The following is a 16,055-nucleotide window of genomic DNA, read 5'->3' on the forward strand; positions in this document are numbered from 1 at the left end:
TTGAGAATTAATTATTAGTACATTGTATATACCTACCTAAATACTAAATATAAATTGGAAGGCCTTGTTTTTTCAAGAAGTTGTTCGATATCAATCACAGCTATAAAAGAAAGTATCAATGGTGGATTCAGGAAACAGAGATATAGGTTTTTTTTCTATCTAAATCGGTATAGTAAATTCGGAATTGATTATATACTTCTTTTCATTGATTAGACATGCGAAAAATTCTAATAATTTATATCTTTTGGTGGAACTAATCTATTAAGTCATTTTGCTCTTAAAACAATATTTTTTCAAACGTTTTCTACTTTAATAAAAAAGATGTTTGAATTTATAACAGACAACAAAGAAGGTTGTATTCGCATTGCGCTTTTTTATATAATAGGTGTAATTATATTATCAGTTTTTTCTTCTTGATTTACTAGACGTACTCTCCAATTGAATTAACGTAGCACTAAGTTTTTTTTTACTAAAAATTTAATATATCCTATAGAACAAACCTTTTGAACTTTTTCAAAGATGGTGAATGGTAATTATATTTATTTATTCATGCATTTCATAATATATATATTTACAGTTTTTTGTTCACTTTACCTACCTGTGTGAAACAGTACTTATGATTTTCTTGTTGTTTTACTGTAGAATGTTTAATTATTTAAACTTTCTACTGAATTTGCTGTATAATTATTAGGTTAATTTTTAAAATATAAATCTTGTATAATTTTTGGTTTAATTTATTTTTTATATAAATCTTGGGTATAATAAGGTAATTCATGTTTTAAAAAAAATATTAAGCCAAATATGTTAATATTATTATTTTTTTTTAAACGGCAGATTTGCCGTTTATGTTTATAAAATAAATAAAATAAAATATCTTAAAATTTATTTTTTCTAACAAATTATTATGACAGTGACTTAAAAAAACAGTTTTTTTAAGTCACTGTCAAATTAGTCAGTGGTACTAAAAATATAAATAGGTACAGAGAATATCAACACGTTGTATTCTATGTATTTGTTAAATTATCATAAAGTAAATTGTAATGTGTAAATAACGGTTATCTTTTTCGGGATGTTTATTGAAAATAAATGTTTTCTGAACTTTTCGTCGCATTCTTATCTGCAAATATCTATTTGCATAATATACAAAAAATGCTTGAAAAACACTGATATACAATATGGGGTTGTTATATTTACCGGTCAAACGATACCGGGTTGAGAGAAAAAGTACTAATAACATTTGTAACAAGGAGAATAGCGAAAAAGTTTTCTTTTGTTAAAATAAACGCAATTTTTCAGTGTGGAACTCCACCAAGATCACTAATTAGAAATTTTCATATCTTATGTAATGTTTATCATCATTACCCTTTGAGCACTGCATTGGTACACCAATTGCACCGTATCTTGAGAATTTATCAGGTACATGGAGGCAAGATGATGAGTCTCACTCTTCAGGTGCCAGTTTGGGAACTGTAAAATATTCTAGTGTAAAAACACTCTGTTAAATAAATATTTAATGTCAACCTGTCAGGAATCGAACCCTTTGAATGGTAGGAAAACGCACTTACCACTTAATTTTTATACACTTATTGCAATTGTTTAACGTAGTATATTTTAAAAAAAAATTATCTTCTACAACTGAATCGTAATATTCAGAAACCCCATAAGTTAACAGAAGTATTTTTAGTGGTCTACAAAAAAACTATTTACTGACTCTTTGCTATGTAAGTCTACTTTTTCTACGTCGATTTCAATAAGTATAAGCATGACTATTTTATTAAAAATTTAGAAAATTTTATATTAAAAAAAATTATGCTCATGTTGCTAGACTTTTGTCATTTACTTCATGACTTATAGGGCTGCTGAAAATTAAAATTTAACTCTCGTATTGTTTTTTTCCTTTTTTTTTCTGTGTCCGTGTGTATAATAATTTCTTTCTGAAAGGTTTTACACTAGTGTGCGATCGCTATAGGCGTTCCGCACGTGGGTTGTCTAGTGTGTATTATAGTATCTAGATTAGATTATGATAAAAACAATGTATTTATATTTTTGAGATAATTTCATTATTTGGAATTCCTTATCCCAATTCCAGTTACACCCATTATATTCTCAATATGAACAATGAATAATTTCTTATACATATGACACATACATAGATAGGGATTATTTAATATGTGAAATTGCTCCGTGTTGTTATTATTATATATATCAATGCAATACCCTATTTACCACTAAGAGCAGATACCAGAACGAACATTACTGTGTGAAAAAACAAACAAAAAAACATGATTATTTCACGAATATATATTTTTTTTAATGGAAAATTTTTCATGAGTCTGCTGTTATATATTGCAAGAAATTTACACTAATCTATGGTTATTTTATATTTTTAACAAAACATACGCGTTGTTGTTACGATTTAATCGAAGAATGTGTTATTTTTGAATGCATTATATAGTAGTTCACAAATAAATTATTTCACGAATTCTTTGTTATTTTTGATCGGAATGAATGCACACTGGAACCTCTTTTTACTCTGTTTCGAAATAGCGCGGTAGAAAAATTAAATTAAATTTTTTTAACATTAATTTAACAATGTGTAATACATAATTTTATTTTACTGTTCGTTTTTGAAATCCCTTACATCTGTATTTTACTTACTATGCGCACGCGCAAGGGAAGGGTGATAGTGAATAATCTATTTTACAATTTTTCAAAGTGTTTTTGGTCGTCATGGTTAATATATTTTTAATTAAGGTACAATAAGTAGTCATTACCTATCCATCGTTGTTCTTTTTTTAGTATACTTTATTTTTTCATTTGTGATTTTACACGGTACTGCGTAGAACGTGTCTCCCGTCTCCCGCGTAAAAAGAGGTTCGGTGTAACTTATGTTTTATGGAGAAAAGTTTTTTTAATTGATACAAATTTATTTGTTCTTTTTCATTTTAGCTTTGCGGATTGGCGATCCTTGGCATTGGGGTGGCATTCAAGTTGAAGGTGTCTGACATTACCAGGCTGTTGGAGGGTAAGATTGAAGCACCTCCACTACTCTTCATCATCATTGGATGCATCATCTTCGTCATCGCCTTCTTCGGATGCTGCGGTGCTGTACGCGAGAGCCATTGCATGGTCGTCACGGTGAGTCCAACTTCTTTCTTATTTTTTCCTTTTACTAAGAGAAATTTTTCCACTAGATCAGCAAGAACACTGGCGTACCGCCTAAGTGTAATTGCACTCTTCGATTTATAGTTGTTAAAACCGATTGGTAAAGAGACTCCGCTTTATTGTCCCCAAAATAAATAATCAATTAAAAATTACGTTGCATAGTTCATTTCGTGTACGAGGGGATAAAGAATACAGTTCTGTGCGTGAAATAGAACCAGAACTCGGAACTGAAAAAGAAAATCGAGTGGAGATAAATCCGCCCCGGACCATCGCAGTCTTTGTTCGCCAACCATGCACGAGGTACCGGGTTCGAATCCTGGCATGGTCAACGTGAAATATTTATTTCAAAGGTTTTTCACTGCAATATTTCACTGCCCCTTCGTGTAACAGAGGAAAAATGCGCTGCATTTTGTGTATCTACTAATGCAGTGCTCTATGCACCATTGGGTGCGGAACGGGAAATGCTGATAATTGTATAGGGAAATTTTATTTAATGTATGAGAATTTATAGCTAAAACAGTAATGATTACCCAATACGAGTACATTAAAAAAAAAACATACAATCTGTAGCATTTGAGCCTGTTGAGTGATGAATACATTTTTAATGAACACGTATGCATTATATTTCACATTTAAACGCTATCTCTTATAAATTTGTCTATTGTTTAAAACACCTCAGTTTTACTTTTATGAAAATATTATAGTACCTATACCTACCGTGCCAAGTTTTTTTGGAATTTATTTGATTTCGTTTTGTGTTTTCATTGCTTATGCTTTTATTTTGAGCACTCCAAAAACAGTAATGTTTACTAATATTACTGACATTTTATTTACCAGTTTAGTAATCTAGAATTTTCCATTGTCGGAAATAATGAGAATCCCACTATCGTATTTTTGTTTTGGTTAGCCCGTACTTGGCGATGTTTGATCATGCGGAAAATTAGAATTAAAAATACTACCATGGGCCAGTAATTCTAGGCATTGGCCAGTGCAGTGACTTGGAAACTCTGTCATATTTAGCAATATCTTGAAGGTTTAAGATCTTAACAAAACGTTACGTATTTTTTATAGTATGGCTGCAAACTGCAGATATCTTGTCGATCAACCTACCTACGCAGGTATATAATCAATTTTATGAGGTGCAGTAATACGATAAATAAATGGTCTTGTTACATTTATTGAAAATATGTTTAAATTGTAATAAAATAAGTAAATAATATTTGCTGGATAACTAGGTATAATAAAGCCAAATTTGGCATTCATATTTGATAATATACGAGTATATGCTCAACTATTTTTCTGTTGAAAAGATTTTTTTTTAAATCGCAAAGAAAAAGATAAAACTGTATGTATATTGTGCATTATAAGGTGCGGGCAGGGTGATGGGGATGATGCTAATAAATGCGTTTGTAGTGTCTAGAGTCGATTATTGTAATGGTATCTATGCAGGTCTACCAATGAACAAAATGACTCTCCTACAGTCTGTATTAAATGCTGCAGCGAGACTTATTTTCGGGATCTCTAAGTTCAGTCATATCACTCCATTACTTCGGAAATTACACTGGCTACGTTTTCCACAGAGGGTAGAATACAAACTCTGTTGGCTTATGTTTAAATCACTGCACAACTCTGCTCCGGAATATCTAAGGGAACTATGCATTCTAGATGAACTATCTGACAGGCGTCTAAAGCTAGGGTTTCCTAGGACAGCGGTGCCCGTATTTTAACGGCCGTAGTGAACGATGATGCAGTGGACAGCCGTCGTAGAGGTGACTAGAGTGTGGTTTTCTAGGAAAACGGTGTTATCAACACCATTTAACACCGTTTTCCTAGGAAACCACTCTCTAATCACTTTTACGATGGCTGTCCACTGCATCACCGTTCACTACGGCCGTTAAAATACGGGCACCGCTGTCCTAGGAAACCCTAGCTTTACGCTTAGATCAGCTACGTCTGCGGTGAGAGAAAAGGTTATTATACCTCTACGTCAACAGCGCATTAAGTTCGGCGAACGCGCATTTGCGGTCGCAGGCCCTATGGCATGGAATGCTCTCCCAACAGAGGTGTGAAGCTGTGAGAGTGAAGTGATGTTTCGGAAAAAACTTAAAATTCACTTGTTTTTTAAATCATTTGAATAAATCCGTAGCATGTGATAACAAAATATTTTTTTAAATTAAATCACAAATTTAAATGCTTCAATTAAATTTATTTATCTATAGAATCACTTTGTAAAGCGCCCTTTAGGTATTATATTACATAAATGGCGTTATGTAAGTTATCCACAATAATAATAATAACAAGATTATTACTACTAAATTCAGATTCTTTCTTGTCATCTTTATAGATTTCGCCTCATCGGTAAATTTCAGAACTAGACAGAAGATGTAAACTTCTAGAAGTCTCACCACTTAGCTCGCTACTAAACATCTTTTTTTAGAGATGGATGGCATAAATCATCCTCATTAGGTTAGATTGCCAAAAAACCCGTAGGTCCACAAAGATTAGGATTTTTAAAAAATATTCTTGATAAAATAAATACCCCTTTAAAAGTTTTTTTTTTGAAACGTTACCGTTTTTCACATTTTGAAGTGTGTTGAAATATAAGAATCAAATCAAATTTTATTTTCACATTTTGTATTAATCATAGTAAGTGGAGGGAACATAACTAGGAATTAGGGTTATTTAGCGGGTTAAGTCTAATGGGCTTCGTTGTCACACAGGTGTGCCTGTTAATTACATACAGTGCTATATGAAGGCACTTGTTTCACATTTCGTAAATTTTATTTATGTAAGTAGGGTGGCCCTAGTACATAACTACATACTGCATACGAGCATATACATTATATGTTACAGGATCGTTCTAACATGGTCCCTACTTGTTTTGGTCGGCTGAATACCCCAGACTGCACTAATTACAAAAACATACATATTTTACAGTCCAAAGACGTGTATATTTTGTACAAACTCAATTCCTCATAGCTAAAAAGTTTTAATTTAACGCCCAGGTAAATTTATTTAAACAATGTAGTACACTTAAATACTTAACTCCTTTTAGGACACTTTTTTGAAAGAAAAAAAAATTGACGCCTCAAACCATTATAAACATATTGGCCAATTCATAGGATCTTATAAAGGGTTAATTTTTAGATAAAATTTGTTTTATATAATTTTATAACGGATCTATCGAAAAAATAGTAAAAAATGACTAATGCAGCACGCGGTCGTTGTATTCGTAAAATACTCGACGAATTAAGTGGTTAACTTAAATGTCCCTATGTATATAACACAATCGAAAAATCTGTATTTTATTGTTGCAAAACGTCGATATGGTATACGTAGGAATGATTATTTCAGTTTTCTTCGTATATCTTGTTTTTCTACAGAAATACGTACCCATTTTGTGCTGTTCAAGAGTCTTATTGCACACTGTTATTGATATTCGACACACTTATTTAGATCAAGGCAATTTATGTAAATATTACATTTTCTACATTGGACAATTAGATCGAGTCGATTTGTAAATTGCTACGTAAAATGTGTAGTATTTTTTTAACGATATCGATTTTGAATATCGGACGTGGCCCCATTTAACTTGGCGATTGTGTTAGTTGACCGAAAGAAGAGGCCCTTTTCATGTCGAGTAGGTCACCGGGTACCGCGCGGGGATGGGGTCGCATTGTGTACGCACTCCCCATTCCCACTTCCCCACCCGAAGTACCTATAAACATTACCGAACCGCGCCGTTTGTGGATATCGTCCAAATGTGTTATCGGCTCAGTATTGGAGTTGTCAGGTACGGGAGTGTGGAGCGTAGACACATGCTTCGGTGACGAATAATCGAACGGTGACATTTTTAGATTCATAGATTATCGACCTGAGAATACTTACGAATTGCGTTAGTTGAGAGCTATGATTCTCTTTACTTTAGGGTGAGATTTTACACTCACTTCATATTCAGAAGCCTTACAAATACAAACATAAAAGTATATGTATATTCATTGAAGTCGGTTATCTGTCTGATGGTTGTAATTAGGGCTTCCAGTCTCGACGCAAATTTGAGTTTTGAGACTGAGATGAGAATCGGAGACCGAGTCTCGAAATTTTGAGACTTTAAGACTATTCGCTACTAACGATAAATGGTATAAAAAAATAGTGCAAGTAGTAAATAAATCACATCATATCATACTATTAATTTGTTTTTTTTATTCAAATGAATACAAAACACACCAACTAATTATATAATAGTCTAACTTAAATAACATGATATAAAAATATGATTAAATCAACAGCTAGTTAAGGTCGAAGGCAGCTTGCCAGCAGCCATCATGCTTCAGATCTAAGGGAAAACATGTGCAGCTTTAGCGTACATTCGAGCAGTGCCGCAATGACCCAGCCTCAGTATAATTAAAAAGTGCACTAAAATAGTAAATATGTCAATCAAAAAACACACACACACACAAAGATGCTCACTTGTTCCGAGCAGCAAATAATGTAGACCTGAAACTACGCAAGCTCCCCGGTAAGACCTGTGTGTGGAGTGCTTCAATGTACGGGTGCGAGACATGGTGCCTATCCGAAAGAGACAAAAGCTTTCGAAATGTCGTCCTATAGAATAATTGTAGGCATTACGAATGGCGAGGTTCTTAGTAGAGTCGAAGAAAGAAGGCACCTGCTAAAGTCCATCTCCGACAGATGTGCTAGATAGATTGGACACATAGTGCGTCACGGGGTCTCTTACATGAGGTTATAGAGGAGTTGCTAAGAGGAAAAACTACAGGGGGTGTTTGACCGGAATAGTATCTTGGTTGCGCGGTTGTAAAGTGTTGAAAGAAATTCACGTAAAGAACGTACATTACATAACGTGGTCTTTCAAATATACCTTGATCGTAATGATAAATCCTATACTGATGGGGTTGTATGGATATGGTATATTAGAATACTGGCTTCCGACATCCTATACTATTTTGGTGTGTGTGTTTTAGGTAATCTGCTATATTATCATCGTGGTGATCAATGGAGCTAGCAAAACATGTATATATCCTTACGTTTTATCTCATTTTCAGGGCAGTTCTGGCTTGGTGAGTTTGTTTTTTGCTTGAGATAAAAAAATCTACGTTCACTTTCATTATTATATTATATAATAATATATCGTCATCGTTTTTTTTTTAATCAGTAGGTATATTACGTGCTAGCAACGCGTTCAGAATCGTACTGCGGGTCTCGAAATTTCAATATTCTCAAATGGAAGACCTAGTTGTAATCTGTCGGAATAAATTTGGATAAATAATGTATATTGTTTAAAGCTTGCATTGACCATGTATGAGGTCCCGAGTTTAATTTCTGGTAAGGCTGACATGAAATATATAGCTATTTAAAATGCGTTTTTCCCCATGCTATATTTTATTGTCTCCGGACTGGCGTCTGAAGCTTAGGGTTGATAATCTCACCTTCGAGTAAAATATTAGACTCCCCCCATTAATGTACCAGTACAGTACCCTATGCACCGTTAGGTTCGGATAGAGAATTGATGGATAATGAACTAGTAGAATGTACTATTAGCTATCAAGCGCCATATAAAACTCTTCATTCTAAGACATATTTCCGTTGTATGCATTGTAGCACTGTAGGTTGATGGGGAATAGGAAATCTTCCCTGTCACAAAATGGAAGGTATTGCTAACTTCGTTTGTTACAATCCGTATTGCCGACTTAGTTGTAATCTCCATATGTTCTTTCCTCACATTTTATCTAAGAATATTGTATTAAAAAATGAAAATACTTTCCTGATGTTCTTATCTCTCAAAAAAGTGTAAAAACATAGTACCTACACATATTATGTTGTTAACGATTTACCAGTTTAAAAATGATAAAACTTTACCAAGGAATTTTATTGATGTTTTTAATAAAATCATCGATACAACATTGCCTGTCATCATGCACGTGCACACGGGAGTCGCGAAGTCTGTCGATGATGCCACGTCCGAGTGTTCGTGTCATTTATATTTTTAGTCATCATGCACAACATGATATTCTATAATGGGAGTCCCCACTGTGTTAAGGTATGGAGCCATCCATTTATGTAGGTTCCCTCTATATTCTGGGCCCCGATAACATATTCACATTCTACTCGCTAACACGAATACGTGTTGATAGTTAGGAATATTTTTATTACCCAATAAACTAGTGTGCGTACCGGCTACCGACTGCATCTGTTCGTTTTATTTCGAATGAAATAATATAATAATTGTGTGTGGCTATACTGGCTATACTGGCTATTAAGTCGGGAAACATTGTATTACTAAGGACGGTGGACATTTTGAAATTTGCCCTCAATTGGCGACAATGAAAATAATCATGCGAGTGGGTTTCGTAAATTAAGTACAAGTGTTTTGGTTGGTTGGGCAGTGTTTACTTATTCTACTGGTGAATTTCTAGAGTTATTAGCAAATCTAAACGGATTCCATTAATATGTATCAGATATAGTATAAAAATGTAAGAAATACAACTGTCGAATGAATCGTGCTTCGACAAATGAATTTCGCAAGGTATTTAGCAAGTGGCGGCGCGCGCGGCGTTTAGCAAGGTTATTTCAGCACTCTTAAATACAGTAAAACTCCAATAATTATGCGGATTAATGAGTGCCAAACGTTATAACATAAACGCTTACTTAAATATGTCCAGCGAAGTTGATTGCTTTGACTGAGAATCGCGCCGGCCGCCAGCGCCGTTTTTTATTTGTTAATATACCTTCTATTTTATTTCCTGATATTTGGCAATCCGGATGACTGGAGTTAGGATAAACGTAGTTCTACTGTATTATGGTTCATTTTGATTGGTTTCCATGAAGTTTTATTGGGTCGACTGTCGAGTGCCTGTAGTATTTATTCAGTAGTGTTAATGTCATTAGCATATTAACATTGTAAATTAATACTGAATTTAGAATAGCGATTAATTAACTTGCGTTGAAAATCTCTTTAAATTTCTGAAAAATCTTTAAAAAAGACAGTTAAAAAAATATTAAATTCAACAAGTAAAAATGGGAGGAAGAAACCAGAAGAGTCGAACCCGAAAAATATCTAAAACACCCCGAAGGATTTCATCACAATGCGAAATATAATTTTAGCACCGGAATAGCATTTCACATGCTAAGCTGATAAATTCGCATTTTAATGAAATGAAAATAGTCCCGTATTTATTTATTTGGAGCTGCCCGCGTCACGCGGTGGGCGATGGCGCGGGATTCTCCGCTTCGCTGATTTAAGGGCGCTGCCCTTGGAAGAACGCCACCGCTACTTGGTGGTGTCTCGAGGACTGTTACGTCATTACCGTGTAACAGGTTATGGTGGAGTAAGACTACAGCTTACCATAATTCCAGTTACCAGAAGGGAGTACCTACCTCCACGATAATAATAGGTTTGATGTCTGTTTTGTTCCCACTGTCACTAGCACTTTAAATTGGAATAACGTCATCACTATTATTTCATGGCGCCTGGCAGTTTTGTAATTAAAACGACAAACTGTCCAACAATAGACTGTTATTAAGATGTTAAAATGTACCCAAACATCATAATATCTCGCGCGATATTTTTATTTCATTTTCCAAAACGAAAACCGTTTACATAATTTTCACAAGCGCGCGTCCACAATATGCGCAGCAGATTTGATTCCCGCTAATTAAATAAAAATAATTACATACTTTGAATATGAAAAATGACAACAACCAGTGCAACGCCAATGTGACAATGTGAGGCCGATAAACGCAGAAATAAAAAAAAAAAACAAAAAATTTAATCTATTATGATCATCAAGGCGGCCTCCGTGGTGTAGTGATTGAGTCACTTGACTCACGCACGGAAGGTTCCAGGTTCGATTCCCAGTGAGAACACAAAAAAGTAATGTTTTTTTTCTCAAGCCTGGGTGTTCTGTGCTGTAATTCACCACTATAATTGGGTCTTGTGGTCCTTAAGTTGTATGTATAAAATAAAAACAAACCGAGCGCTAATAAAAAACAAATTTAATAGTAAAATGTATTTTTTGAAAATCTTTTTTCAATGAACTCGTAAGACGTCTAATTTTAGGGGTTTTGTTTTCGGTATCGTGGTGTAATGGTCAGCGCGTTTTCTACTATGCAAGAGGTCTCGGGTTCGATTCCCGACACGGTAGATGTGAAATATTTATTGAAAAGGGTGTTTTTACAATAGCATATTTCATAGTCCCTGGACTGGTATCTGCGTAAGCGTAAGACTGATCAGCTTACCTTCATGTAACAAAAAAGGTCAAGATACGCTGAGATTGGTGTACAAATGCAGTGCCCTATCCACCATTAGGTGCGGTTAGGGAATAATGAAAAAAAATGTATGAATTATTATAAATTTGTAATGTATTTTTATTTGATACGAAAATTAGAATAAGAATCTGCTGACAAGTATGCTTACAATTCAACTGGAAAATAATTAAATGTATTTTTTTTTTTTTACAATGACTTCACTGCAATTTGTGACGTAGTTCCGTAGTTCATTTTTATTAAAATCGTTTTTATTTTTTCATAAATTTTCGAGATAGATATCTTATTTTTACCTCGTGTAAGAAAAAAAAAATTGAAACCAATTTCGCGTAGCACTGAACTTCCTCATTAGTAATAGTATTTAAAAAAAAAAAAATTAAACTTGTTTCTTTTATTTGAGTATGCAACTGACTTACGTGGAGTTATATCATTTTGACAAGATATGTATTTCTATGAAAGATTTTTTTTATAAAATACTATCAATTTTTATTAAATAACTAACCTAGGTAGGTACTATAAAAACTTTTTGTATATTTAATGAAGAACAACATTACATTTATGCATATTATTTTGTTTTCCAATACATTTACTTCAAGTCATAATTTTAAGAAAAAATGAGAAAATCAAACTTTTAACTTTTTTCAATATTGTTGTTATCATTCGTTTTTCTGTATACTTTTCACATAATTCATTATATTATTATTTAAAGAGGCAACTTGAAACCACATATAAAAATATTTACATGATCTAATCAAAATACATTTAATACAATCACACTTAGTTCAGCAAGGTCATCTATAACAAACATATAACCAATAATTTATTATTTATTTATTAAACACTTTTAACAAGATTAATGCAATGTAGAATGTACTGATGTGATATGTACTAGGTATCTGATCTAAATACCTACATTTACTTTACCATTTAACTTTGAATAAAAGAACAATATTTTGAGTGTGTTTAAATCATTGTAGACAAGCACTGAATTTTCAGTAAGTCTGTTTCGGCAGAAATATGGCTGTTTAAACATAAGCAGAGTGGCAAAGGTTACAGGTGTATAAAGTCACTTAAACCAAACAATGCCATGTCATAGGCCCTGTGCATTAATAAAGCCTAGACTTCCATATTCGCTTCTCAAAAAGGTTCTTCCTTTATTACAGCATTTTTGTCATAATTAGTTTATCATCATGTCGTTTCCCAATAGAAGTAGGCAGAGAGGATGCCAATAGAACAATAATTTCAACCATCGTTTTCAAAATGAAATGTTGAATTAAGTATTTTTACAAACTAATTTAACGTCACAATATTTTCCTTAGGGGTAAACGAAATTATAGAAAGTCACCTATGGAGATTTTGCACTCTTCCACGTGAATGTAATTTGCTTTCACATTGATTGTTCAAACTTTTTAGCAATTATTATTTCAATGTCATGTTTAATTGATACTACTAATATATTTATGAATTGCATAATATTTCTTATATCAAAAAGAAAACAATATAATAAAAATCACTGTATGCATGTTCATAAAAATTATTTACCTCGTATTTACCATTTTATAGTTTCGATAGTTTTATAATTCATTACAAACCTACATATTTACATATTTGTAATTAAACAAATGCTATGTAATAGAACTGACAAAACAAAGACCTTATCCAGAATCTATGAACTTATATTTCTCTTAGTAATTAATAAAACAATTTTAAAATCATGTAAATAATGCACTCATGGATGCAAAAATAAAAACAAAATTTAATTCTCCAGCGATGTATATTTATCTCCTCAAAATTATAAGCAAATCGAATTTCAATATCAATATTGACTTGTTGTTTTTTACATTTTCAGTATGCGGTGTTCCTGCTCATTATCATAATCATCCAGGTTGTGATTGCCATCCTCGTTTTCGTATACATTGGAGACATTGAGAAGGCTATCTCTGATTCTCTCAAGAAGGCATTCGACGAAGTGAAGAACGGCTCTGAACCAGCAATTGAAGCATTCAACTCTCTTCAATCTCAGGTAATTTGAGAAATGAGCACAGAGTACCCAATACCCGAGAAAATCAGTGTCACAATTTATTTACAAAGATTTTCTTTGCTTCGCTTAGGAATTTATCCAGTCAAAGGTTTAAATTAGTAAAAAGCTTCCTTTTTAGTGGACGTTATGGTTCTACCATTATCTTTTTCCAGGCAGATGACGAATACAGTTTTGCATGTGAACTAAGTGTTTTCGAATCGATGGCTGCTTTTAGGCGAAAACCCTAAACAAGTTGTGGAAAATTGAGTGGGGATAAGTTCGCCTTGTAGTGTACTGTTTGACCTTTTTGCCTGCCATGCTTGACGTCCCAGTTTCAATTCCTGGCAAGGTCGGCATCATCGGCGGTTTTTGTAATTAAAATTCTGTGTAAATATATGTATAGAAAAATAAACAAATAAAAAATAAATAAAATAATAATAATAATAATAATAATAATTTTCAAGTGGTTTTACACTGCAATATTTCATCGTTCCGAATTAAAAAAAAAAAAGGAATAATCTGCTAAGCCTCTATATGAAAGGTTTATCAGCAAGTGAGCAGGAAGTTATGCAGGCGTAAATAATGCGTTATTAGATTTGATTTTAAAAACAGTTTTTACTGTCTCCCGGAAAAAGTTAATTTAGTAGATTGGCGGTAATGAACGCCAAACGACGCGACAATATGATACATCGACATTGCTTTAAAGAGTGAAAAGAAAAGAAAAACATATTTTAAAAAAGGATGTTTTTTTAAAAAATATTTTGTTTTTATTATTTATATTTTATTTTATATTTACGTCTATACTGATTTTTACATTATTAATCACTTACTGTTAAATATATTAGTTGTTAGGCTCTCCTGAAAATTTTGTTTTTTTTTTTAGTTGACTCAATTTAATCAAAGGTTCAATATGCAACTTGTAAATATAATAGATTGAGTTTTTCTACTGACATTTTTTGGTGGAACTGCATTTTAATTATAATAATAAAAATACGTATATAGTTTTATTAAGATAATTGTAAATATAACTTCCACATTTTCAATTACCTACTGTAGTTTGCTAAAATGTGTTTGAATCTATATAAAAAAAGCTGCTGTGTATCTTGAGGATATATTGATACCTACCCTCTTCATTGAGGGCATAATTTTCATGGTTTTGGTAAGCGTTTTATCTGTGTAATAATTTTAATATAAAAAAATACATTTGCCCAAACAACATTTTTCATATTAAGTCATTTTAAATCTTTCCTTAGCTTCATTGCTGCGGCGTACAAGGTCCATTCGACTACCCGATTACTGGAGTACCAGCCTCATGCTGCTCTGGAGGCGATGGTGATGTGGTCCGTCAGGTACTGGGATCCTGCCAGGCTGTCTCCGCTTACAAGACCGGCTGCATCTCCGCCCTAACTGCTTTCACCAAGACTGCCGGAAAGACCATTGCTGGAGTAGCCATCGGTGTAGCTGTGGCTGAGGTAATTTCTTTGAATTTTTTAAGCGATATTTTTTCTATGTTAATTCTGTTTTTTAATAACTTTTGTCTGTTGTCTATGGACTCAAATTAAAAAAAAAATTGTAGCCTTTATAGAATCATTAGTCTCCCTCAATTTGTATTTTAACTATTCATTCACTAATCTAACTTATTCAAACGACATAGATTTTTTTATTTATTTGAATAAACATAAATTATAAAATAAAAACAAAAAATCATAGTTGAGGACCGTTTTTTCAAAACACAACATTCAAACGAAATATAATTTTTCGGAAGAGGGTTTTTTGTGATTTGTGTCAAATCGTGTAAAAAGATGTTTAAACAATACACCTTACAACTAAACCTGTAGGTAATATAATTGTGAGTTTATAATTTTCTTTGATATTTCTTTAGCACCCAATATAAATGATTGAAATTAAAAATTAGTCTTTTGTTTACTATTCTTACTGTGAATATGTATTTCATTGCTATGTAATTATTATTATTTTTTTAATACTCTGTTTTACCCTTTATCTATATTGTCAAAAAAAAAACAAAAAATTATTATAATAAAAAAATAAAAAATATGCACGGTAAAATATTTTTTTTTAAAAGACAATATTTTATCGTGTAAGACTTTGATATGTTTTAAGCTGGTTTTAAGCGTGTTTAAGTGAGTTTTTTAAGTTAATAATACATCTCAATACAAAAAAAAAAACGCCACGTGGGGCGGCGAATATCAAGTTTTAAAAAAAAGATCCTCAATAGGGTCTTTTCACTTTTTTTTTATTCTTTTTATTTTTAAATAATTAAAAAATTACCATGTATAAGTTTTTTTTTTGTGAGACGTCTGATAAATTTTCTACAAAGGTTTAAAATATGCATATTTTGAACTACCCGAAAAAAAGACGTTATGCGCCCCGAGGGACAAACGACACGTATGACATTTTGGCGCCAAACTTGTTTGCGATGTTTATTAGAAGCCCAATCGCCGGTCGTAACGCGTGATGTCAACTGAGAGCCGTTTTGTATGTGCTCATTTTTAAACTCCAGAATTATAAATAAAAACTCATTTTGAATATATTGATATTATATCATTAGAATCACAAAAATCCACTC

At 32.6% G+C, this 16,055-nt stretch overlaps 1 protein-coding gene across 2 annotated transcripts in view; it reads left to right on the plus strand.

Annotated features, from left to right (window-relative positions):
• LOC148282601 (23 kDa integral membrane protein-like) overlaps positions 1–16,055 on the plus strand; it is a 43,266-nt gene that overhangs the window by 21,545 nt on the left and 5,666 nt on the right. For both annotated transcript variants that reach the window (XM_088224857.1, XM_088224856.1), the window contains exons 2-4: positions 2,950–3,138; positions 13,298–13,471; positions 14,722–14,940. In XM_088224857.1, coding sequence (XP_088080983.1) covers positions 2,950–3,138; positions 13,298–13,471; positions 14,722–14,940 — 582 coding nt within the window. The remainder of the gene's footprint in view (positions 1–2,949; positions 3,139–13,297; positions 13,472–14,721; positions 14,941–16,055) is intronic.

This window comes from Micrasema longulum, unplaced genomic scaffold (assembly GCF_059751315.1).
Source record: "Micrasema longulum isolate JH-2025_06_02 unplaced genomic scaffold, ASM5975131v1 h1tg000311l, whole genome shotgun sequence".
Classification (NCBI taxonomy): Eukaryota; Metazoa; Arthropoda; class Insecta; order Trichoptera; family Brachycentridae; genus Micrasema; species Micrasema longulum.